Source organism: Eucalyptus grandis, chromosome 11, assembly GCF_016545825.1.
Source record: "Eucalyptus grandis isolate ANBG69807.140 chromosome 11, ASM1654582v1, whole genome shotgun sequence".
In the NCBI taxonomy this organism is placed as follows: domain Eukaryota; kingdom Viridiplantae; phylum Streptophyta; class Magnoliopsida; order Myrtales; family Myrtaceae; genus Eucalyptus; species Eucalyptus grandis.
This window is the reverse complement of record NC_052622.1, coordinates 49,319,365-49,344,937: the sequence shown is the minus strand read 5'-3', so window position 1 is coordinate 49,344,937 and position 25,573 is coordinate 49,319,365. Positions and strand designations below refer to the sequence as shown.

At 40.4% G+C, this 25,573-nt stretch overlaps 4 protein-coding genes across 4 annotated transcripts; all 4 read left to right on the top strand.

Annotated features, from left to right (window-relative positions):
• The first annotated feature begins 3,763 nt into the window (after positions 1 to 3,763).
• Positions 3,764 to 4,800, top strand: LOC104426845 (protein NIM1-INTERACTING 1-like). Its single transcript, XM_039304380.1, has 2 exons — positions 3,764 to 4,389; positions 4,426 to 4,800. Exons 1-2 carry the CDS (start codon positions 4,020 to 4,022, stop codon positions 4,566 to 4,568), a joined length of 513 nt encoding a protein of 170 aa, XP_039160314.1. The 5' UTR covers positions 3,764 to 4,019; the 3' UTR covers positions 4,569 to 4,800.
• A 7,016-nt stretch (positions 4,801 to 11,816) lies between these two features.
• LOC104426843 (GDSL esterase/lipase At1g09390) lies at positions 11,817 to 13,851 on the top strand. Its single transcript, XM_010040009.3, has 5 exons — positions 11,817 to 12,227; positions 12,678 to 12,863; positions 12,948 to 13,105; positions 13,180 to 13,447; positions 13,533 to 13,851. The coding sequence occupies exons 1-5, from the start codon at positions 11,819 to 11,821 to the stop codon at positions 13,763 to 13,765; spliced, it is 1,254 nt and encodes a 417-aa protein (XP_010038311.2). The 5' UTR covers positions 11,817 to 11,818; the 3' UTR covers positions 13,766 to 13,851.
• A 3,270-nt stretch (positions 13,852 to 17,121) lies between these two features.
• Positions 17,122 to 19,227, top strand: LOC104426842 (GDSL esterase/lipase At1g09390). The gene is made up of 5 exons (XM_010040008.3): positions 17,122 to 17,419; positions 17,881 to 18,066; positions 18,149 to 18,306; positions 18,386 to 18,656; positions 18,830 to 19,227. The coding sequence occupies exons 1-5, from the start codon at positions 17,146 to 17,148 to the stop codon at positions 19,060 to 19,062; spliced, it is 1,122 nt and encodes a 373-aa protein (XP_010038310.2). The 5' UTR covers positions 17,122 to 17,145; the 3' UTR covers positions 19,063 to 19,227.
• Positions 19,228 to 20,482: 1,255 nt separating this feature from the next.
• LOC104431268 (ADP-ribosylation factor-like) lies at positions 20,483 to 24,588 on the top strand. The gene is made up of 7 exons (XM_010043927.3): positions 20,483 to 20,614; positions 22,284 to 22,439; positions 22,633 to 22,703; positions 23,241 to 23,360; positions 23,957 to 24,075; positions 24,161 to 24,242; positions 24,341 to 24,588. Exons 2-7 carry the CDS (start codon positions 22,292 to 22,294, stop codon positions 24,344 to 24,346), a joined length of 546 nt encoding a protein of 181 aa, XP_010042229.1. The 5' UTR covers positions 20,483 to 20,614; positions 22,284 to 22,291; the 3' UTR covers positions 24,347 to 24,588.
• Positions 24,589 to 25,573: the final 985 nt, after the last annotated feature.

Below are 25,573 nucleotides of genomic sequence, written 5' to 3'. Positions count from 1 at the left end.
TCTTCTTTTTCCAACCTTTCTTGTTATTGATTAGAATATTTATGCTTTGAAATTGTCGTGTAGGATTTCTAAGCGTTAGGTAAATTAAGGAGTTTGGCTTGTTCAGTGATTTTCCAGTTATTATATAAATGCCCGTCCTAATATTCTCCATTTGGCACCCACATTTGTGACTTAACGATTTCATACATAGCAGAGGCAGGTCATCGCTCTCTTTTGACTCTTAAAACTTACGTGCATTCACATGCAAATGATAAAATTAAGGAGAGCTAATGACCATAACAAAATAAAAGTGCAAGACATATCATGTAACTAATGAACGGTTGGGTGCAAAAATGCACCTTGCCTAAAATTTATTGGAGTTGTCTTACCCGACGCGATTTCTTTCATTGTCACTTATATCACAGCACAAATTTATTTCATACCACATGGAAAATTATAAAAGCGTGTAATGGGGCATTCGCCTTAAAAATGTGAAGAGCTCTCTTTTCTCATTAAAAATAAAATAAAATTGTTCCTTTGTCTATAAGTCGGAAAACTTTTATTAATCTACACCTGCTCACCTTCCGATTGGTCACTTTCCAGCAAAAAAAAAGAAGGGGGAATCGAATGCTATTTGAAGGACCCAGCAAACCTTTTCAGGGAAGTCTGGGGGCGTTATATAAATATCGGAATCTGATTTCGTATGATTGTGCGACTAGCAAATATTGAATACGACTCAGTCACTCAACGATGCCATTCAATTTCCTTTGACAGCAACCTTCAATACTCCCGATCGAAATCAGAAGGAAGTTGGTACAAACTCCACGTAAAAACTTAAATATTAAATGTTTGAGATTCTCGGCTTAAAATATAAAACTAAGCTCTTGTAAATTGAGAAATAAATTCATACTCCATTTATTTTACAAAAAATAAATAATTGAAAAAATATTTGCTTGAATATATCCATTTATATCGCTTGAAAAAATTAAAGTATTCTTCAGCATATAGGGCTTTTACGTGGTAAAGAAAATAAATATTTGTTTGGACTATTTCGGGATATAAAAGAAAAGGTTAATACCCCAAAAAATCCTAAATTAGTAGATCTATGACGAATCTATCATAAACCAATTTTTTGACCATCAAACATCTTAAACCGGTACAACTGTAACCAATTTATTTCAATTTTATTTTTTGACCGTTAAAAACCCTAAACTAGTACATCCGTGATAAATTTATCTTAAATTAATTTTTTGACTATCAAAAACCTAAAACCAATATATTTGTGATAAATTTACTCTTTATTAACTTTTGTCAAATTTTATTGTTAAATTTGCTTATGTGGGTGACACATGGTGGTAAGTCCACCTAAAAATCTATATGGTTAATGCTACGAAAAGTCCTAAATTTGTCACGGGTGTACTTATTTTGGATTTTTTTTGTGATATTTATCCTATGGATTTTCACGTGGGCTTGCCACGTCACTATACTATATCACCGTGAGTCATCTAAGTCATCAAATTTAATCTTTAAATTTGATGGAGTTAATGAAAAATAAATTTATCACAGATGCATTAATTTGACATAATTTAAGGAAAATTTGTCACATATATATCCATTTAAGGCTTTTGATAATAAAAAAATTAGTTTAGAATAAATTTATTATGAATATACCAATTTGAGCTTTTTTATTGATCAAAAAACTAATTTTGGATAATTTTATTACGAGTGTATTAGTCAAAGGATTTTTTAGGATGTTAATCCTAAAACTAAATCCTCATAGGATAGGAAACATTTAAACTACTATAAGAATTTAGAGAGTACAATAATTGTATTATTGGCCTTAGAAACTACCATTTCAAATTAGGGCCACCGAAATCAAGTCACATACACGTCAATCAGGATTAGGGCTACATACACAGGTCAAATGGTGGATTCTTGGGGCTTGCAAGTATTCGGATCCCCACGCCTCTGCCTGAGATTTATGAAAAAAAGCAAAAACACGAGAGGAATCAAACCAAAGGATCCATCCCTAAACCCAAAGCATGCCTTCCTCAAAATGCAAGTAAACGAGAGAGAATATTTTATCGCATCCGACGCATGCAGCCGTAATAAATCTCGATTTTAGATCGCGTGCAATCGTAATACATCTCGATTCTTAGATCACGTGGCTTTCACGCAAAACTGGCCAATATCGACAACTGCTAATAATGCATTAAGCTCGTATGCATCTGGTTCGCTCTAAAATTCTCTCGGCATCCTAAGCAGAAGTTTCCTCCCATGAATAAGGGTCGCCAGACTCGTGACACACGGTCCCTGCAGAAAACACGTGTGGGAGAAGGACCGTCCACTGGGAACGACCATGAGTCCAGCTTTCATAATTAGGACCGACCGTCCTTGCTTTGCATCTTTTTGATACTAATTTTCGGTGAACGAAATTCCCCAATATCAAGACGACCTAAAAATTCGACCAGAAAAAACGACCTAAAAAATTTAGATTGAAAAATGCAACTCGGTTTCAGTCGTGCCGAGTCACCAAATCTTTGGAAAAACCAAACCAAAAAAAAAGTTTGGAATTTTCTTAGAAATTGTCATTTCGAAGACGTCGATGGAGTAATTGATTACTTTTAGGTGCTGGGGCAGGTTGTCGTACGCATCGCCCTGGCGAAATCCGAGAAAAAGTTCGTGGCGATGACGATGATCCTCGTAGACCGAGCGGGCCTACGTCATCTTCGGGACAACTAGTGACGTGCCACCTGGTCACGGAGCTGTCGAGCACCCCGACGACCAAGACGTCGCCATCTTAGGTAGTCGGATTTATCAACGGCCCACGTCCGTCGCCCAGGGAGCGCTGACGTCATCTCCCCACGTCAGCGCACGTCACGTCAATAGGGTACCCAGAATTCCGGCCTCTGGGCCCCACACCCCAACCCCGCCCCAGCGTGACGTAGCAAGCGTGACGGCGTCTCCACGTCATCCTCCGCGTCCGTGCCAAATAACGTAAAACTCCCGCCCTTTCGAACGTAATGACGCATTTGCCCCCCCCGAGCGCACGGAAAATCCTGCTCGCGTGGAAATGGGCAAAAGCACGCAGGGCCGGAGGCGGCCTGAGGTGAGAAACCCATGGCAACTCCCACGCCAAGGGCGCTACGGAGATAGGCCTGTGTGGCCGTGATTTCATTTCACGTCATTGGCAAACCTTTGAGTGACTTGGAAAAGCAATGTGACGTTAGCTCATTGATTTGAGTTGGACATTATATGAATATTCAAATAAATAATAAAAATCTAAAAGTATTAAATTTATTATAAATTAACTTTTTAATTAGTAGACAAAAAATTCTGAGTTTATACATATATGACAATTTTGCTCTCCCTTAGTTTTCATTAAATTAAATTAATATCATAAAAAATCACAAGTTAATACATTCATAATAATAAATTGAAGGTAAAATCCAAAACTAATACACTCATCAATTATTTGTGTCATCTAATTTACTAATTTGATGGTAAAATTTAGTGGAAACTAACGAAGAATGAATTTATCATAAACATATCAATTTGAAGTTTTTTTTTTTTTTTTGATAAATAGTATATTAATTTGAGATTTTTTATGATGTTAATTTGAAAAGAAATGTTTTGTTATGAAAAACATTTCGATAAATGCTGTCCCAATCAGTTGCTTGTGGGCTTAAAATCTTTGGGTGGATTGGACCTTTTAATCCGGGGTACAATGAGTGGAAAATTGAAATTATGAGCCCCGGATTTGGGTCCATTGCTCTGGTCGGTGCTAGCAAAGACGGCAATTACCGTCTTTTTCCCGTGCGATTCCCATTTTGCTCTTATAAATCGCCGGTTGCAGGAGCAAATTAAAAGTGGAGATTGGAAGGGCGAGAAAAAACAGAAAAGAGGAGAGGAGAGCAGAGATTCAATAGACGAGAACAAAAGCGCTTCGCTTTCCTCCGAAAATTCCCCTCCTCTTCCGTCCGTACCCCGTTCGTCGCAGATCTCCGCTCTCTCCGCTTCGTTCTTCGCAGCGACGCGAAATGCAGAGGGCGAAGAGCGAGGGCGACGTCCGGAAACCCGAGGATCGCCACTGCCATCGCGGGCGAAGCGAGGGCGAAGGAGAGGAGGTAGGAGAAGGAGGGGAGGAGGAGGAGGAGGAGGAGGAGGATGAGAAGATGGAGCAGTTCTTCGCGATCCTCCGGAACTACCGGGAGGCGCGGAACCGGCGGAGGATGGAGTTGATGGGGGAGCTGGAGCAGGAGCGGGAGGCGGAGGAGACGCTGAGGAAGAGGAGGCGGCTGGCTGGGGAGCCGGACGCCGGCGCCGGCGCCGGCGAGCGGTGCTCGAGCTGGGTACCGAGGTTCGAGCCGGAGGATTTCAGCGCCGACGTGGAGTTCAAGGCCAGGCCTCTCCCTCTCCCTCTGCCTCTCCCTCTGCCTCTGCCTTTCCCTCTCCCTCACCTTCATCCTCCCCCTCCTTCCCCTGCGACTCTGGCGAGGGCGATTTCACCGGCGAAGGCGGTGGAGAGGGAGAGGGAGAGGGAGAGGAAGGGAAGGGACGACGGGTTGGAGCTCAAGCTGACGATCTGACGGACGTCGTCCCCGGAGATCTCGGAGGATCTGTTTCTTCTTCTTCTTCTTCTGTCCTCTTCCTCTTCTTCTAGCGCGCTTGTTAACGATCAATCTGATCGGCAATGCCTCTTTTTTCTCTTTTGTGGAAATTCGGATCGTCTTGGTTTAATCTCTCGCCTTCATCTCTCTCTTTCTCTGTTGTATCGTTCTTCTTTCGATCGGTAATTCAAATGTGCAGTTGATTTTCGAAGATGCAGAGTCGAACGAACACGGAATGGAATGAAAACATCGTGGAATCGCGTTTCACGCTTCTGAACCGTCACGCGACCCGGGAAACGGGGAAAGTCCCAAATTAGTTTTGAGAAGTCTTTGAGTCTGAGCGAGAATTCGTTTTTGGGTACTGGAGTTTAGGTTCTTCACGTTTCATGCCCCCCGCCTTTTTTTTTTTTTTTTTTTTAAATTTTTTTACGCGAGGGCCTTCAAGATGACTCCGCTTCTTATGAAGATCTAAGAAAAATCTAATGGAAAAATAAAATACCGGAACCGAAAGAGATACCGGGCTTTGCCTGGAATTAATTCTTTATTTTTTGCATTTTATTTTTAAAATATACATGATAATAAGTAAATAAATTTTCATAGCAAAAGTCGCCCATTCTTATAGATAGTCGTTTTTTTCATGGTCAGGCTTTACTACTTCATCGCTAAGGGAACAAATTCGAATATTTGATGTTCGCGAGTTAAGTGGGAGTTCTAGGGTGGTTTATTGGGCAGTCTTTTGAGGACCTATGTCTTAATAGCCGCTTGCAGCGAGGCTCTACTGGTGCTATCGAGTACCAAAGGGTCGTGTAATCCTCAGAAGAAGTTAAATTCATGAAATAATGAGGATCAACAAAGTATCGATGGGACTAAGTACATACTCATTTTATAAAAAATGAATCTGTTAAGTAAAATAATTGGTGATTGATTATTGAAACTTGTATAATCATTAACGATGGCATTTTTTGGTTCAAAGTAATTTTATACGATATCGATATATGAGGTTAATTAAGTATAGAGTGTGAAGTAGTAATCTAGCGTTTTCAAGATGGGTTTTTATATTTTTAGACACGTACTGAATCAAAATTAAATTGAAAATTGGAATGTGCTTCACTAATGGAAATTACAATCATCTGGGTATTAACTTATAAGATCAGTCGAAGCCTTCATATGGATTCATAATAAATAATAAATGCAATTGGTTGATGATTGAGCGAGGCTTTACCTAGCGCGTCTGCCTAAGAACGCATGGCATTATATATTCAATAAATATATAGTGCATGCGCAGGGTTGTTTGGGCTGATTAAATTAGTCCGCTAATCATCATCATCATCGGGCCATGACCAGCCCCTCGGGCGTTGCATCTTTAAGTAAGATGATTTATTAAATAACCCAAAATCTCTTTCTCCAATTACATATTCATCGGCAGGTCAACGAAAGTCGTCCCCGGTTAATGTAATTTCATATCGAAATGCAGATTGACTTGGGAATCTCCGTCAATGACATAATACACTTTAAGTCAAAGCCGGGGGAGCTGAGTCTTCTTTCCTCGGGTTCATCGCAGCTGGCAGAGAAGGCGTCCCGTATCTTCTCGTGAAGTCGCCTCCAAGTTGGATTTGAGCGTGGGGAACAATTTACTGTAAAGAACTTAAATTTTTAGACTAATTCAATCCGATATCTCGTTCAATTCTCGTTATAAAAATGTCAAATTGATCTAAATATTCCATTAAATCGCCCCTTAATAAAAAAAACGCATGCATAGTGACATGTATACATTTTATTGATGATATTACAATGGAATGTTAATGAAAAGTAGATGTAAGTCATGTTGATAATGAAATTTTGGAAATTCCAACGGCACCATCCCGAACAAATTTCGCCAAGTGACGGTACAATTGAAGAGGAGATACCGATTTTCATAGGTAGACGGTCCAACATTCCCCCAAACCAACCAACCCTCCCCCTACGTGCATAGAATCGTGACTTTAACGGAAGTGAAGAGGGGCCTGGAAAGCTTGACCACAGTAATGGAGAGACCGAGCGAGGGAGGGAGAGATTCCAATGCAGAAACGTTGTACGAGGATGCCTTGCAGGATTTGGCGATCTCGGAGCCTAGCTAGTCCTAGAAGCGGGCAACGATAGAGTACGAGGTCCTTTTTTTCCTTTCCCTCCGAGAGGTCTTGTCGTCCATACAATTTACACGCTAATGAACATGAATATATCGCTTTTCGAGGTGGAAAAAAGGAGTGGGCAGCAAGGGTTAGCCCGTTTCCGTGTAATAAAAAGTACGTCGGGGCGGGCCCTCCCATGGATGCCGACTACCGGCGGATTATAACTTTGTCTCGATCGGACAAAACTCGAGGTTTAATCAACGGCCGGACTTGTGAGTTTTTCAGGAACGAGGCTTTCTGATTGGAGACGACATGCTCCAATCGAAACCAGACGTGATGAGCTGGGTTAGTTGGGTGGGGGTAATGGGGTATCGGATGGACACCAAGCCATTCTTGTGATCGAATCACCATGCGTAGATGATTTCTCGGGTTGGTAATGGGGTATCGGAATATTGAAGTTCTCTTATTTTTAACTTACTTCTTCACGCATCTTATACACCTGATTTGACTAGGTAAATGAAATGCCTTTTTCCGATACGCATCTTATCTTGTTCATATAAATTCACGCTCACTTATTGGCGATATCTAATTTACTATTAAATGAAAGCATAACCTAAAGCTAAAATGCCCAAATTGAAATTTTGGCCACACGTTATCGATATGGATGAGATTTAGCCATTGTTCGAACATTTGATGTGCTTTTGTGCATCTCTAATTCTCCTACATGTTAGATTTACTTGAATGAACTTAAATTTTTAGAGTTATCCAATATTTTCCATTTTCCCCCGACTCTCTACACGTTGTCCTGCCATCAACCATTGCGCATATTGCCACTACATCGAACCTCAACTCAGCCACCTCCTCCTCCGTCGGCGGCCTATTTCTAGAGCAGTTTTCTTTTAAGGGTGCTTAGGAGCGAGCGATGGGTGTCCAGCCAGAGGGTTTAATGCTGCTGCCTGGCAATAGCTAAACCTCGCTAAGGTGGATCGCGCCTTCTCATTCTTCCTTTATTTGACGAGAAGACATGCACCTTTCATTACCTAACCAGAGGACTACATCAAGATGGCTTCTCAATGATAATTGATAAGTTCTCATGAATATGTGCCTCTAGCAGTTCAAGCAAAGCAGTAGTGCACTTCTCCTTCCTTTTTAAATTCGGCTAACCATTTAGCTTACAACCCTCTCTTCTAACCACCCTAAAATTAACTGAACGATAACCCTTCACTAAAAACCAGATGTCATCTGTCATGGGCTTGCATCTCTAGCAGCCTTCAGCTGTCTTGCCTGTAATTTGGCTATGATACATGCATCATCTATTTCCACACACTCTCTACCATCCTAGAGCTTTTGAGCTAGCAAAAGCCTCGGACACACCAGCATCTTCAACAGCAATCCTTATCTCTTCCCAACAACCTTCCTCTATCATCTCTAGCACTCACAGCGGCTCTAGAGGCTTCAAAGGTTCCGGCACAATTAAGCTTAGGAACTCCCCAGCTTTGCAAGCTACTGGGACTGATTGGATCTGTGGATCTGATGTAAGATTAGATAACATAAAAATTTCAGTGAATGCTTGATTTTTACTTTCAGTGACCTTCACGTAAGCAGGCCATCATTCCTGCCCTTCAACATATGAGCCAGTTCTCTTCTCTCTTGACGAGAGCCATCCGAAGTACCCAATCACCTGTAGAAAAGACCTGTTCCCTCTGCACTCGATGCCCCAGGGAACCAAACCAGATAGCTCAGCTCCATTCACACAGAAGCATAAGGTGCTCAATTGACATATTCTCCCGCAGAAGGGACAACAGGGGAAGGCTAAACCCTTTTTCGAAAGAGGTTTTAAGCCGTTGCCACTCGAGAGGAGCTTGATGACTTGGACCTGGCTTTCGCCGAGGAGGATTGCTTAAGAAAATGATAAGCGATATGACAATGAGTTTAATGTTTTTCTCCCAAGGCCAAACAAATGTCATCTCCTAAGAAAATTTCTAGGACTACCTTACAAAAACCTGTATTGGCATCGGCATCGGCATCGGCATCAGCATAAATGAGCTCACTACTTTACAAAAACCTGTATTGGCATCGGCATCGGCATCGGCATCAGCATAAATGAGCTCATTGACTATCCTAAGGTCATCTGGAAACCACTAGGATGTAACTTCTTGTCCCATGCGACTGGAATCCATCTCTGTCCACCCGGAATTTGAATCTTCTTGCCACTGCCAACTTGCCATGTAGCCCCTCCTTTAGAACATTCAAACCATCGAGATTGCACGCGAGACATCGACCGATGCATTGCGGCTATTAATATGAGATATGTTCACATGAGTCATTCATTCCCTCATCAAGAGAGGCTCTGCTAATTCACTGGTTAATAAATTTCCCAATCACCGAATACCGATTTATCTCCTACCAAGTTCCATATACGAAACATCAACCGGCAATTCTGTTCACTCCATTTTACTTTCGGCAGTTCTGTTCGTCTCCCTATGCAAGATTGTTCTTTTGAGAAGCATACCTATGCAAGACTGCACTACAACTTAAACGGGCCTTTTCGTCGCTGTGTTCAGCGGGATCAAGATCCAGCAGCCCCATGGCCTTACCATTTGCAGAAATTAGACACAAACAATCCATTTGTAATCGCAATTAACATGCATGTGGAGTGATCTTCCTAGACCCAACTCACGGCCCGGTCTTGCGAAGATCCGAAGGCCAATTTTGGCTGGTCCGGAAGGGAGCCATTTAGTTATAGGGTTCGGCTCAATATGGTACGAGCTAGGCTTGTCCCGATCCGGTCAAATGAACACCTCTAGTCCCATTATTACGTTGGGCAATCCATCTAAAGAATGATATTGACACAATCATCTTCGGAGGGGTTCATGGTATCGAGGTGGTCCCTTTGGGTGTCGTTCTTATTTAGTTTTATGCTTAACATTTACGTCAAAAAACCGCATGAGGTAATGATTATCAGTTAATATATTCTCTAATCGGACATGCATGTGCTCGAGATTGACCACGCTCGAACAGCATCATGTCTTAGTATGATCTTAACCAGGAGGTGTTGGCGATCTAACAGAATCAGAGTCTGATCAATGCCCGTCGCCTTCTCTTGATGAATGTAACCGTTTTCTCCGAGCAAAACTCCGAGGAATGAATTCTCAATGAGCGGACATCTATCGATACGGGAGTGTATGGACGCAACTTTAGTCATCTACACGGCATACTTGGAGCTTCATTGTCATTGCGATTGTTTGTGGTAAGTTCTTGAAATCTTTATGCAGAAAGATTTAGAGAAATATATAATGCGAAGGACACAACGCGTCGTCGTGAATGCATCACGGGGACAAAGCAGAGTGGCAGGTGAAGTTGGGGTCTTATCTGTCCGTGGCAAATTTAGGAGCAACACGACCCTCCTGCTCGTTCGTGGTTTTCATGGTGGGTCAATAATTGCAAAATGTCACGGGCTTCGTCTGGTGGAGAATGGAGACAATGCATGATGGACCATTTGCATTGATCCCATTATTATTATCTTCACCAGTGAAGTTTGAAATTGCTCGTGCCCTCTGGAAAGTGGTGCGTAGTAGGTGGCTCCCGTGAGGCTTGGAATGATCTCTGAACTCGAGATCCCATGTTTCAATGCTATGTAAAGATAGTATAGGTGCTGTCAACTATTCTAAAAACTTAAATTATAAAATGAATGGATGGTTTGGTATTTAAACATTTTAATAGTTTTATTTTTATACCCGCTTTAACAATGATTAGTATCATCAAAATCTTAAATTTCCGATTTTTATTTTTATTTTACTTTGCTAGATATTTCTTAGTTAATGATTTTTTTTTTCCATTATTGTTGGTTAGAGTTCTAGTCTAGTGGGAATGAAGACGATACATGGACCATTTGTATTAATCAACTCATTATATTCACCACTAAAGTTGAAAATGCTCCTGCCCTCCGGAAAATGGTACGTAGTAGGTGGTTCTCATGGGGTTTTGGATGATTTGAAGTTAGAATCTCATACTCTTATTTATTTAATGTAAGATGTTATATTCCACTGACGATGGTTATGAAAATTTAAAATGTTGAATGATGGCGTTATCTACTATTTAAAAATTCTAAAATTTCATTTTTGTCCCCCACTCACGACAATTAGTGTCATCAAACTTTTAAATTTGCGATTTCTATTACTAGATTTTGTTCAAGTCAATAATTTTTCGTGTAAATCTTGGGTTACAATTATAACATGGGATAATTTCCAAAGAAGTCTAAAATTTATTATGTGATTGTCAATTTAATTTTAGACATTTCAATTTAGTCAATTTAGTCGTAAGTCTTTTTGACAATTTATCAATTGAGTTTTTTATATTAATTTTAATAGGAAACCATCGATGTGGATGCCGATCATCCTACATAATACAGCTGACGTTGCTATGGACAATTTTCAAAAGATTTTAATAATTTTATGAACTATATATTTATATTTTCTTTATTTTTTTCTCCGTCTTTTTCCACTATGGCCGATCTAGGCCCTAGCGACTCTCACCGATGACAGTGGAAAAGAAAGATAAAATAAAAATATAAAAAGTGATTAAAACTACAAAAATTATCAATGGTAGTGCTAGTCTTGTCATGTAAGATTGTAGTGTCCGCATTGGTAATTTCCAAACCAAAATTGATGAATTGTCAAGAGGTTTAAAATTAAATTGGTCAAATTAAAAAGTTTAGGACTAAATTAGCAATCGCACGATAGATTTAAGACTATTCTATAACTTTTCAGTCACAAGGATGCAACTATTCGCATAGCAAATTATTGATAGACTCTTGAGCGACAAGAATGTTCAATACGTGGCTGTTGAGCTAATTATAGTGCTTATTATCAACCCACATAAAATATTGCTAGCAATACTGAAATCATGGGGCGACATACAATGATGGAGCCGCGAATTTGACGTTGAAGCTTTATTAAGAAAACGGTGTTGAGATGAGTAACACTGGTGGAACACCTCATTCCCAACATTGAATGCGTCGAAGAAGATCCGGCACGAATGATCGTCTAAAGTGATCATCGATTAGGACATTTCAGATCGTCAGCAATCACGATAGAAGACAAGAACAAGATTGCCACAATGATGTTTGGACCATGTGGCAAGATTTTATCGTGCCCAATGCCCACATCCACAAGCTTAAATTCCTCCGGATTTTCATATAAGCAGCTTCTTTTACACTTCACAGACAGATCAAAGCCAGAAGAAGAGAGTGGAGAGAAAGATATGGCAAGGAAGAGAGAAGGCTTCTGTATTTTCAACCTCCATGCTTCGACGTGCACTGTGGTGTTAGTGATCAGTCTCCTCCTTCCAAGCTTGGTTGCTTCTCAGTGCAAGAGAAAACCCATCGTCTTCAACTTCGGCGACTCGAACTCGGACACTGGCGGCTACTCGGTCGCACTCGGAGCTAACTTTGGGTTGCCCGACGGGCGCACTTTCTTTCACGAGGGGACAGGCCGGCTGAGTGACGGGCGGTTGATCATCGACTTCCTCTGTGAGTTCTTTGATCTCTTACTCTCTGATTTTCCAAGGAGACCTTCCTACGCAGGGCTATAGCACTAGTTTGACAGCTATCGTTAAGTGTTCTTTCGAAAAACACATGATATTATGCATTTTCATAATGTTTATCATAGGTTCTCATGCCTGTAACAAAAAGTACTTGAGCTAGGGATAGGAATTGTATCAAACCCATCAGGTGAATGATTTCCATTTCGCGATCGGCTTTATGCAAGAGAGTTGGAGAACTCGATAGCGCAAGATAGAACTTTGAGGATAGAATCGCATAAACCCATAGAGCTAAATGAGTTCATTGAAAGAAATAAAAGTTAAAAGAGGGCCAAATGGTGTGAATGCCGAAATTTAGAGGACTAAATCTATTAAAGGGGGAGTATTTTTCAAGCGCCTTATGAAATTCTGTTGAGATGTGCATGGAAATCCGAAATAGGTGAGGGCCTGAACACGAGCTACTTGAGCCCATACTTGGAATCGTTGGGCCCAAATTTCAGCAACGGCGCCAACTTTGCCATAGGGGGTTCGGCCACCCTCCCTCGTTCCAAGCCCTTCAGCTTGGACGTCCAAGTCCTCCAGTTCCTCCGTTTCAGATCTCGCTCCCCTTTGCTCCTCTCCAGAGGTTAATTTAATTTGTCCTTTAACTATGCAAAATTAACCCCCCCTCCCCAAAAAAAAAATGACACATCTCAATCTCCCAGTACAGGTTATACGAATCTGGTCGGCGAGGACGGCTTCAAGGATGCTCTCTACACCATCGACATCGGCCAGAACGACCTCGCGGGCGAGTTTGGTTACCTCCCGTACTCGCAGGTCGTTCAGAACATCCCGTCCTTCATAGAAGAGATCCGACTCGCGATCTGGGTCAGTTGACGATTAACGAAAGTAAACGCGACCCCATTTTTTAATTTAATTTATGTGTCTATTGATTTTTATAGGGTATATACAAAAGTGGAGGGAAGAATTTCTGGGTGCACAACACTGGGCCACTGGGCTGTTTGCCTCAGAAATTGGCTACGACCGCCCACGACGCAAGCGATGCCGATGAGCATGGCTGCCTTCGATTTCTCAACGATGCTGCTCAAGTCTTCAATCGACAATTGCAATCCCTTTGTGAAGAGCTGAGGTCTCAGATGAAGGATGCGATCGTGTACGTCGACGTCTTCACGATCAAATACGACCTCATCACCAATCATGCCGTATATGGTACGTTCTATCGTCTCTCTGATCTGAGAGTCCCTTCGAATTCCGTTACTTAAGTTTTGTGTTTCTATATTTATAATATGGGTAGGTTTTGAGGATCCATTAATGGTGTGTTGTGGTAATGGTGGGCCACCATACAACTACAATGTGAACATCACTTGCCTCAAGAGCGGCTACACCGTGTGCGACCAGGCATCGCGGTTCGTGAGCTGGGATGGCGTCCACTACACTGAGGCGGCCAATTCGTTTGTGGTCTCTCGAATACTCTCCACCAACTACTCCACCCCTCCCGTTAGTTTTAACTTCTTTTGTAACATTTAATTTCACTGGAAGATTTTTAAAGTTTGTTCATTTAGCCGATATTTGCTTATTTTAATTACTTAACAAAGATCTCACTCTTCAGGGAATTTTTTTGCAATTTTTTAAATTTAAACTAGAGCAGGCCAGGTTTTTAAGGGGTAACAGCAACTACTTAGCTTATAAATGGCCGGATATGAGACCACTTTAGAACAATTACATTAGAAAAATCATAATTTTATGGGCTCATAGCCACTGCCAATAAAATTTAGGACATCTGCACGCGATACTAAGACATTGTCACATGTTCATTTGAATTTTGAATACTCCCTTTTTGCCCCCACTATTTTAAGGCCACCTACTAACTTTAACGGTGCCAATATATTAAAACATAGCAAATTCCGATTCTTGTTATTAACAATAGGAAACGAACCACTCCAAATTATGAGCATTTGAAACAATTGGATCCGAATTCCGAATTCGATCCAGCCCATTCGTTCACCACTCCTTTTAGGTGTAAGATAAGGAATGCGATTGCTACTATGTGTTTCTTTTCCTGGTCAGAAGACAAAATGCTTCATTTAAATTTGCAAAAATAGGTTCTTCAAATACAGAGACGAAATCTTTAAAGCACTCAAAAGGAGGAGTTGATCTATTTTTTGCAATGGGCTTTGTTAGCCTAATCAACGGCTTGATTGGAGTCCCTAGACCAATAAACCAGTTTCAGATTTGAAAAGTGCAACATCATATCACGTATCTTTTTGTTTTTGATAAGGACACGCGCCTCCCTGTTGGACCGATCTTGAAATAATTAGGGGACTTATCAGATCGAAACAATCATATTCAAGAGTGAAGCTTTGTTTCTCTTTAGATAGCAGAGCTTAAGGGTTTCAAGTAGCGCCCATTGCCTCCGCTTGGATCACTCAGGCCACCTATACAGAGCAAAGCGAAGCCATCGACGAGGAATCCTGAGTGATTTTTCTTGGCACACACACGCAATCGTTCCTTCAGTCAAGCCTTCGGGGTGCACATACGACGTGTTTTTCTTTAATTATCTAAAAATCTCTCTTTCAATCTATCTTTCAAGGATGAATTTGGAGTGTTTCTTCAAATCTCACTAATTGAAAATGTTTGAGGAAAATCAATTATTATTATTATTATTGGGATAACCATAATTGTGAATACAATATATCATTATTAAAAAAAAGATCGAAATATATATAAACGTAATCGATTGATCTAAAGTACCGCATGCTATATCTACTTAAAAATTTTATGCTATTTTGAGCTGTTATATATTTTTAACAAATGTATGACAACGAGCTTTCAAAATATGCTTGTCGCTCGAATTATTTATTAGTATGAATGTTGCAGGTGAAGAAATAGTTCTGTTTGGCCCACCACATTCGAGTGAGAGATGATGAGTTTTTTATTTTCCGTCTGCCCATGTTGGGCCGAACCTAGTTCATAAAAGAAGGATCCATAAGAGGAAGAGAGTAATTATTTTTTAAGTGAAAATAAGTGCAATATATAAAAGAAAAAAGAGAATGTTGAAAATAGTAATAGACAAAACGCACGTTTTCTTCTAAAGATAGAACTCTCTCGACAACGAAACTCTAAGGGTTTTGATTAATTCCTTTGAGAATGCAACGAGTACTTAATCTGTGACAAATAAGGTATGTTCATTTTTGTGATATGTCTTTCGATTGATGTTACATGTATCCTTCGACCTGTTGTCGCGTTGTTTTTTGATATTCAATCATTCGATAAACGGTTCGTTTTTCAGGAATCCATTTCTAACACTATTGAACACATGACATGCAACTTTGACAATGATTTGCCAATTTGATTTTCAAGTGACCCTCGGCCTAATCATGGTATGTAGGGACTTAGATCAACTACTTGCAGCCAATCAATCCTAGCTCATCATGATTTACTTATTAACTTGCCGATCGAGTTTGGGCTCTCCAAAGACAGGTTAGGCAGAGTATGTTCGAGAAATGGGAAGCTCACCTTACCTAGCCAAGACTGAGAACGAATGATTAAGGTAACTGAGCTCTGCAAGGTCGTAGATCGGCGAATGGCTTCAGAAAGTATCTACATCGCTTAGCCTTGAAGAGATACGGTGACCAGCGACCAAAAAACTCAAAGCTCTTTCTAGTCAAATTCAAGCTGACGAGAGTACTCTGGATCGGACGAGTTTCGTGAGTTTCTCTCTCTATTTCTCACCTTTTTCCTTCACAACCAGCCCCTACCGTAAAGGCTGATCTCTGGCCCCACTTGCCAATTATATTGTCCGCTTTGGGCCGGGAGTCTATGCTATTTTGTTCTTTTGAGTTCTCCAAAAAAGTTTCGTTGATAGTTAAGATTGGTGCTAATCCTTATATAGCACAGACTTCACCTTACCTAGGCGACATAAGATCGGTTCATTTCTGCCTCCATGTCATCCTAGAATCGTAGCTACACCTTGTGCGGAAACTCTTTGGCTCAGGTGATCACTCCGGTCCTTGTGGGACCCAATCATTACACACTCCATCTCCAGCGAGCTCCCTCTCAACTGTCTATCCCTCTCAATTGAGTTCTCTCTCTTTGTGCGAGCACTAACTCTGGCGTCCCTAGATGTGTTTCCGCAACAGATTTTGGCCAGTTCATCCCACATGTTATTCTCGGCCTTGCTTTGCTTTTTTCTTTTTTTCTTTTTTTTTTGGGGGGGCGCTCAAATGTGGGCTAAAAGAAAAGAAGGAAAATCAGGAAGCTGGACAGAAAATTTTACTAAAGAAAACAGGCCTGAAACAGGCCTGGTATAAGTGGCAGTTTAAGGACTTGTTTAGGTCCATGGTATAAGTGGCCCGCCCAAGCTTTATTACTGCTTTTATTATTTTTTACTATTTTTTCATATATTACTTTTTATCAAAAAAATCTCTACTCTCTTCTATTTATCCATGCTTAGTACTATAGCCTCTTTTTGTATTTTTTTTATTACTATATAATTTTTTTGTCGGTTTTACCATTTCTTCTATTTTTATTTAACAAACAAACGTAAGGTGTTACTAGTCACGTGCCCAGTCTAGTGGGAGTTGAACACGACAATTCATGGATCAACTTGCTTAGATTTCGATTAGTTAATGATTTTTGCTCTCCAGTGAAGTCATCGAGAAAGAAAATAAACTCCCATGACATTTCTTTTTTAAATGAACCTCCATGGGGGCAGTTCAAATTGTCAGCAATCACAGTAGAAGACGACAGCAAGATCTCCAGAAAAGGTGGACCAAATTGCAAGAACCCGCCCTGCCCATTCTCGAGATCCGCGACTTGGGTCCTTCTGAATTTTTACATAAACAGCTTCTCTTTGGCATTTTGCAGTCAATCTAGCGAAAAGAAAGAAAGCGGACGAGAGATAGAAAATGGCGACGACGAGAGGAGAAGGCTCTTTTGTTCCCAGCCTCCGAACTTTGAGCTACTACGCTGTGATGCTAGGACTCTGTCTTGGCCTGCCAAGCTCGGCTGCTTCTCGGTGCAAGAGGAAGCCCGTCATCTTCAACTTCGGCGACTCGAACTCGGACACCGGCGGCTTCTCGGCGGGGCTTGGGATCAACTTCACGTTGCCTGCCGGGCGCGCCTTCTTTCACGAGGCCACAGGCCGGCTGTGCGATGGGCGGTTGACCATTGATTTCCTCTGTGAGTTCTCGCTCTCTCTACCTAGTGATTTTCCATCGGGGACCTCCCTAGGGAGAGGCTAAAGCACGTTGTGAGCACTGGTTCAAACCCCTTGGTTCAATGTTCTTTGAAGAAAACACATGAAAAATACTTCCCTTTAGGTATCTCTACTCTAACAAAATGTATTTGAGCTAGAGATATGAATTATTCTTACAAACTCACACCTCATTTGGACCACTGAAGTGATTTTTTATATTGTGATTGGGTTTATCCGAGAGATCGGAGAACTCTATTGTGCAAAATAAAACTTCAACATCAAATCGCATAAATCTAGAAAGTTAAATGACTTTATTGAATAAAATAAAAATTAGAGGATCAAATTGTGTAAATGCCCAAATTCTTTGGGACTAAATCTATTATGAAAAGGAGTATCGTAAGTACACTTTGAGATTTTGTTGAGATGTGCATGAAATCCAAAACAGGTGAGAGCCTGAACACAAGCTTCTTGAGCCCATACTTGGAATCGTTGGGCCCAAATTTCAGCAACGGCGCCAACTTCGCCGTGGCCGGCGCGGCCACCATCCCTCGCTACCAACCGTTTAGCTTGGGCGTCCAACTCCGCCAGTTCCTCCTGTTCCGATCTCGCTCACCGTTGCTTCTCTCAAGAGGTAATCTATCCTTAACTTAACAGACTAACCTCTACAATAAGGTAAAAGATAAGATATCTCCATTTGGTGTCCTCGGTTTTAGGCCACGCAAATCTGGTTGGCGAGGACGGCTTTGCCGACGCTCTCTACACCATTGACATCGGCCAAAACGACCTTGTGATTCAGTTCACTACCCTTCCGTATTCTCAAGTCATCGGGAACATCTCGGTCTTCGTGGAAGAAATTAGATTCGCCATATGGGTCGGTCGACAATTACCAAATGATTAAACATAATCCCATTTTCGTAAAATTTAATTTGTGAGTCTAAAATCTTTTGTAGAGCATATACCAAAGCGGAGGGAAGAATTTCTGGGTGCACAACACCGGGCCATTGGGCTGTCTGCCTAACATATTGGTCACCACCGCCCATGATGCAAGCGACATCGATGAGCTCGGATGCCTCCGATCTCACAATGATGCCGCTCGAGAATTCAATCGGCGATTGCAATCCCTTTGCGAAGAATTGAGGTGTCGGATGAAGAATGCCACGATCGTGTACATTGACGTCTTCGCGATCAAATACGATCTCATTGCCAATCACGTTGAACACGGTATGAGTTCCATCGCCTCTGATCCAAGTCCCTTTGAGTTCCGTTTTATTATTGAATTGGAACTCGAGAGACACTGAGGGCATCCTCTTAGTTTGTCTCGTGCCACGCGAATGGTAACAATGATGGTCAATTTACTTAAGTTTATGTGTTTTGTTGTATTGTAATATGGGTAGGATTTGAGAACCCATTAATGGCATGCTGTGGCAACGGTGGGCCGCCGTACAACTACAATCCCAACATTACTTGTGGCCGGAGCGGCTACACCGTGTGCAATGAGGCGTCACGTCACGTGAGTTGGGATGGCGTCCACTACACTGAGGCGGCCAATTCCTTCGTGGCCACTCGAATACTCTCCTCTAATTACTCCACCCCTCCCGTTGCTTTTGATTTCTTTTGTAACGTTTAATTTCACCTGAAGATTTCGGGAGTTTTTGCTGATTTTTGCTTATTTGATTACTTACAAAAGATCTCAACTTCGTTTGGGACTTTTTTTTGCAATTTTTTTTTTCCATATTTAATTAGAACTGGCCCAGTTTGTTAAGAGGCAACAGCAACTGCTCAGCTGATTAAAGGCCAGATGTAACCACTTTGGAAGCATTACATGAGGGAAATAATAATAATTTCATGTGCTCATGGTCATTGACAGTCAAATCTAGGACATCTGCCAGTGATGGCAAGGCATGTTCCCATGTTTGTTATGATTTTAAATATTCCATCTTTTTTCACATTATGGATTACCAATATATCAAAATATGCAAACCAATTTTGGTTAAGAATGTCATTATGCTATTTAGAAAAAAAAAAAAATGAACCAGACTACAAACTGCCCATATTTGGGACGATTAGATCTGAATCTAATCTGACTCATACATTCGCCACCTCCGTTTAGTTGGAAGGTGATGAGTCACATTTATGCTATGTCATTCATCAAGTGGACATAGGGCAATTTTTTTTTTTTTAAATATCTAGAAATTTATTTGATGGTCCACATTTCGAGAATTAATCGTGACTGCCTCAACAACCTTAATTAAGAAATTTAAAAGAAAATTGAATGGATTATTTGGATCGTGCCCTCAAAATGGTTTGCCCAATTTAATCTAGTTCTCAATTCGAAAACTATACTAAGTACTACCCCTCATTTTCCGTTGAATTTTATTGCTAATAAATCAAAAAACCAATTTAACCTCTATGAAATCAAGAAACTCATTCATTTGCTATGCTGTGATTGAGATCGGGATGGTATTTTGGAACTCGCTCATAACATTACGACTTACTATTCGCATAATTTCTAGCAACTTTAAGAGATATTTAAAGTAAATAAAAATTCAACAATGACCATAAAATCAAATCAATATCCCAAATACACCAAAATTATTTTCCTTTGGATTTTTTCACCAAATGACAATGTCAAATATGAATTAGAAAAGAGAATTAATAAATTTTCTATATAATTTGATATATTAAAAAGAGTACACAGAGAGTTTATCTATTGGTTTTATGATATCACTATATAAAATGATATATATAAATCAAGATTTACATAATCGCATAAAGGTATCTGTATAATTTTGAGAAACACATAAAATCAATAAAAATATTCAAATTATTTCTAATATAATTAAAATCATAATTATCTCTCACAGATAATTTTTTTTTTTTTTTATCGAATGTTCCGTAATAACAACGCACGAAGAGATCAACAAGCAGACCAAAAATCAAATCACATTCATCCATGGTCCACTATATTAAATAACAACAATACTAATTTCTGGATTTTTTTTTTTTTTTTAAATTTCCAACAAAATATCGCAGCTATAAATGCGCAAATGGAGATCTGCGTGAGTATACGTCGTCATTCTTTCGTCGAGGAACAACAGCTCCTTCGTCGCGGCTTCGTTCCTTCAGATCTCCTTCTTCTCTCCTCTCTCTAGATCGAGCTCCATTTGCGACATCGCCAGGCAATCTCTCTCTCTCTCTCTCTCTCTCTCTCTAACTCTGAGAAATTTCTTTCTTGTTTGATTTGATCGAATTGGAGAGGAAAGAAGGATCGATCGATCGATCTATCTGTCGATCCGATCCGGTCGCGCAATCGAGGTTTCGCTCCGTCCCTGCATTTTCAGATTTGCGTCGCGAGGATTTTAGTCGATCCGATCTCGATCTGCATTTTTTTTTCGCATCCTTCTTTCGATCCCGCTGTCGGGTCTCATTTCGAATTCCGTGGATCTCAATGCGTCGCAGCGCATCGCTCGTGGCGTCTCGAGATCCATTGGATTCTCTGCGGACGCTGGTTCTTAGTAGTGCCTCCGTGAATGGGCAGATCTGTCGCTTGTCGAGGCAGATCTCGGGGAGTAGATGTTTGTTCTCGCCTTTTGTTTTGGTTTCATTTCTCGTGCAACCAGGAGGATTTCGTAAATATGTGATTTTGCTGACGTCCTAGAAGGTTGTCAACGAAACACGGAGCAAAAATCCGCTATTTCAGCCCGTGGACTTTTTTTTTTTTTTGGAATTTGGACCGATTTCTTAGTCTTCAATGAGACGATTTTCGGAATTATGTCGGGTCAGTTACGTTTTCTCTGAGTGGATTGTCTTGTTACCCATTCCGTGCCTCAGCTTTCTTATTTTTGGGATTCGTAATGCTTGATTTGTGCGTCTGTGTGGGTGGACTGATTAGTTACTATCCCGAATTGCCAAACTCTAGATCGTGAAATACAGGTCGTCAAAAGTCTTGGTTCCAATCTTGCATTCGGCTTGATTGCAGACCAAGAATGTAAAATGGACTCTCGTGTTTGATGTGTCCGAACTGTATAGTTCTATTTTGCATGTGATACAAGAAGTCTCTTGCGGGGTATACCCAACTCATCTTAAGCACGCCAGTCCCCCAAATGTAGACAGCTCTAGTGGATGGATATCCCAAGCCTAACTTTCACAGATTTTGGGAGCTATGTAACAGTAGTGGACCACTTGCACATGATAAGGAGATAGTTTGGATGGCTAGTAGACTTTGCAACATGATTCAAATGGGTGTCTGGGGATGTGGGTTTAGAGTATGATATGCTGGACCTTTTTAAATATCCAATATAATCATTTGTTATTATTTCATATGCCAATCATTGTAAATCTAGGAATATCAAGCAATGATCTCAATTAAGTAGATGTCTACAACCTGAGGACACTCTGCGTTAAGTCCCTGCATCACCAAAACAAATGCATGTTGCACCAAACATTCTCAATTACCACATGCTGTCATCAGATCAATTTGTGTAAGATAATGAACAAGATGACAAGATCATTTATATGAAGTATGCACATGTTTCTTTCATATTCCTTCTGCCTTGTTGTTATGTGACATGATTATATAGTCAGTTGGTATGAATTGTTGTCTCCGGCTTCATTGTAAAATTAAATGCCGTTGACTATATTCATTACCTATTTTAGATTGGCTTTAAAAAACTTATTTGGATGATGATTGATTCCAATCAGGTCATTGTTAGTCTCTTTTAAGTTACTTTATTGCTTTCCTTCTATATTCTCCTTGACTTTGAGTTCTAATCTGAATGATTCGGAGAAAGTCTATATGATTTTATTGGAGTGTAATGGTCCATTAACTTTGATAATTGCATTTGGCAGGCTTGAAAATGGGGCTGTCTTTCACGAAACTTTTCAGTAGGCTGTTTGCTAAGAAGGAGATGCGTATTTTGATGGTGGGTCTTGATGCTGCTGGTAAGACTACAATCCTGTACAAGCTCAAGCTGGGAGAAATTGTCACCACCATTCCAACCATTGGTGAGTCTGAAATTAATATTTAGCGATGTAATTTTTTTTTTCTTAATCCAATTACAATGATATTTCTGGTTACCATACAGTGAAGAGTCCCTCCTCACTGCACTTCTTGATTCTTATGCTGATCTTTCTATTTGCACCTTAGGCAATTATTTTATGTTTTCTTCACAATTGACCTTGTTGCTTATGTGCTTAGGATTCAATGTTGAGACTGTTGAGTACAAGAACATCAGCTTCACCGTTTGGGATGTTGGGGGCCAGGACAAGGTACATTTGTCTAAGAAGAGTTTACTCCATTTTTTCATGTTATTTGTGGATCGTTTTGCCTTTGATAAGTAGTGTCACAAGAAGATCACAAGTGATTAACTTTGCCTAGATCAAATTGGTATACCATTTGAGCTGAATTCAAATGAATAATTTGAACCTATGACCCAGATTTATATGCCTGATAAATGCATTTTGTTTAGTGGGTAAGTTGGTACCTTGTATTTGGGTTAGCCTCCTCTGTTATTGGAGAGAGTCATGCTTGATTGACTGTTTCTAGTCACAGAAGCATATCATATGTTGTGACATAGAAGTCACATCGGCAAGCCTGTAACTTTGGACTCCCTTTGTTTATTGGACCAAGTTTGAATCTCATTTGGATGCATTCGTCTTGTTGTTGCATTTGCTGAAGATGCTGGGATTCCATACTTTGTGCCATGGTCATATTTTCATTCTTATGTTTGGTCTTGCTTCATTTGGTTCATATGGTTGACCATGAGGCCTTCATTTTCGTCTTATTGATCGATTATTTTGCTACAGATTCGCCCCCTGTGGAGGCATTACTTCCAAAATACCCAAGGCCTGATCTTTGTGGTTGACAGCAATGATCGAGACCGTGTGGTTGAAGCTAGGGATGAGCTGCACAGAATGTTGAATGAGGTACCAGAAAGCCCTGTGTCTGTGACTAATGCTTTGGAATTTGAAGAACTAGAAGATGCAATTTGTTAACTAGTGTCACGAATATTATGCATCCCAGATTATCAAATTAATACGGTCAAAATTGGTAGTTCAATCTCCTGTCTAAAGATATCAAAATAGGGTTTTGTGCAACTTTGCGCATGACAAAGAAAATATGACAAGAGTGACAAATAGAGCCTTTCTGCAGCTTTGAACCAATTCTGCAAAAATTTGGTGTAACATATATAGTTAGTCGACTGTATTCCCCATTCGGTGGTAAAAATCGGATTCTTTGATTTTTATTGATCGCTCAAATATGATGCCAGCAGAATCCAATCTTCTGACTGAAAAGAGTTGGGGCAGAGAATCTTGTGTTGCGGGTAAATCTGTTGCGCATAGATAAAATTGAGAAATGGAATATTATAAATATCAGAACCAGGAACATAGGGATCAGTTGTCAACTAACTTTGCTCCTGAATAACAGGAATATAGGGATCAGTTGTCGGAAAGCTTTTGTGTAGTTTTTATTGCAAAGGAAAGCAAATGACAGGGAAGACTTACTGGATTTGTGGTTGCAGGATGAGTTGAGGGATGCTGTCTTGCTAGTGTTTGCTAACAAGCAAGATCTTCCAAATGCAATGAATGCAGCTGAAATCACCGACAAACTTGGCCTTCACTCTCTCCGTCAACGTCATTGGTAATTAGTTTTAGCATTCCCCTCTCTCTCTCTCTCTCTCTCTCTCTCGGGTGGTCTCATCATCCCAAAAATATGCGCTTCACAGGTACATCCAGAGCACGTGCGCCACTTCCGGAGAAGGCCTTTATGAAGGACTGGACTGGCTCTCCAACAACATTGCAAACAAGGTAATGTTTCTCGAACATCATAACCTAAGGCAACATTTGTGGAGAATGATAGCACAAAAGAAGTCTCATTCCTATCAAATTCTTGTATGTCTTTGCAGGCATAATTGTGTTGATCCTGAGGCATCTCGGTTCGAGTGTTCGATTAGGAAACTTCGCTTTACTTTCCATTGTTCTTGAATTTCGAATCTTTTTCACAGTTTGTGTCAGTTTGATATGTTACTGATTTACATTGTCGGTGATACCTGTAGTTAAACAATATTCGGCGGATCTTATTCTTTATTGTCATTGTAAAACGTTATTCTTTTTCCCACCGTGGCATTTGCATGCGTAACCGCAAATTCTCGTCCATCATTTGGATCTTTCTTGAAATCAAAATTGCCCAGGTTTAGCATTAAGCCCCGTTAAAGTGCGAATGAATTCAACGTGTTGGTCGATCACGTATGGTCGGTTGAGGCAGCAAGGTTCAATTCTCGAGTGCAAATAATTAGTTGAGGTGATTTTTTCCTTACTTTTTGGTTAGCAAGCTAACATCTCAACTTAAGGGTTGTGCTGTGCGTGCATGATTTTACTGAATTGTAAAACAAGACGACTCTAAATTCTTTACAAACTGATATCCGTTGGAATTTGCCTGACTTAAATTCTGGGTAAGCTGATTTATTATCTTTTTGTTTGCTCTCTCCATAGAGAATTTTACTGGCTTCATGAATATGTCTTGCTAAATTTAAGCAACCAAAATCAAATTGCCATTGCAAGCTCTACATAAGGAGGGAAAAAGGTGAGAAAATTTCAAAAATCCTCTTGTATTGGGGTTAGATACTCTCGAGGGTTTGTTTGGCAACACTCTTGAGAATGACTGATTTTATTTTTTTGTTTTCAAGAACAAAAAATGAATAAAAATTTATTTGGTAAGTTTTTTTGTTCTGGAGAACAAAATTCTATTTATTTTTATTTTGGTTATCGATAATAGATTTGTAACAAAATCAACAATTAGAAAAAAAAAATGAATTTTGTTTTTAGGAACAATTCTTAAAATCAAGTCTAATTTTTTTCTTCTCTTTCCTTTTCTTCTTCTTTCGAGGCTGGCAATTGGTTAGATGAGGGCTAACGACCTCGAGCCACGGCGAGGCTCATTGGCCTTGCCTTGGCTAGATGAGGTCGATTGGCCTAGATCCGGTGAGGTCGAGCTCGCCTAAGTCGCCTCGCACAACCACAATGAGGCTTGACCTCGCTAGGCCATCGTGAGCAACGATGAGCCTCGTGGTGGTCAAGCGAGCTTTGGCGAGCTTGTCAGACCTCGCCCACCGATCGTTGGCTAGAAAAAAAGGAAGAAG

Coding starts and splice junctions, on each gene's coding strand:
- LOC104426845 (XM_039304380.1), top strand. CDS start 4,020: ATGCAGAGGGCGAAGAGCGAGGGCGACGTCCGGAAACCCGAGGATCGC. Junction 4,390..4,425: donor GGAGTTCAAGGCCAGGCCTC/TCCCTCTCCCTC, acceptor TGCCTCTGCCTT/TCCCTCTCCCTCACCTTCAT.
- LOC104426843 (XM_010040009.3), top strand. CDS start 11,819: ATGTTTGGACCATGTGGCAAGATTTTATCGTGCCCAATGCCCACATCC. Junction 13,106..13,179: donor AGATCCGACTCGCGATCTGG/GTCAGTTGACGA, acceptor TGATTTTTATAG/GGTATATACAAAAGTGGAGG. Junction 13,448..13,532: donor CACCAATCATGCCGTATATG/GTACGTTCTATC, acceptor TAATATGGGTAG/GTTTTGAGGATCCATTAATG.
- LOC104426842 (XM_010040008.3), top strand. CDS start 17,146: ATGGCGACGACGAGAGGAGAAGGCTCTTTTGTTCCCAGCCTCCGAACT. Junction 17,420..17,880: donor GTTGACCATTGATTTCCTCT/GTGAGTTCTCGC, acceptor AATCCAAAACAG/GTGAGAGCCTGAACACAAGC. Junction 18,067..18,148: donor ACCGTTGCTTCTCTCAAGAG/GTAATCTATCCT, acceptor CCTCGGTTTTAG/GCCACGCAAATCTGGTTGGC.
- LOC104431268 (XM_010043927.3), top strand. CDS start 22,292: ATGGGGCTGTCTTTCACGAAACTTTTCAGTAGGCTGTTTGCTAAGAAG. Junction 22,704..23,240: donor ATGTTGGGGGCCAGGACAAG/GTACATTTGTCT, acceptor ATTTTGCTACAG/ATTCGCCCCCTGTGGAGGCA. Junction 24,076..24,160: donor TCTCTCCGTCAACGTCATTG/GTAATTAGTTTT, acceptor TGCGCTTCACAG/GTACATCCAGAGCACGTGCG.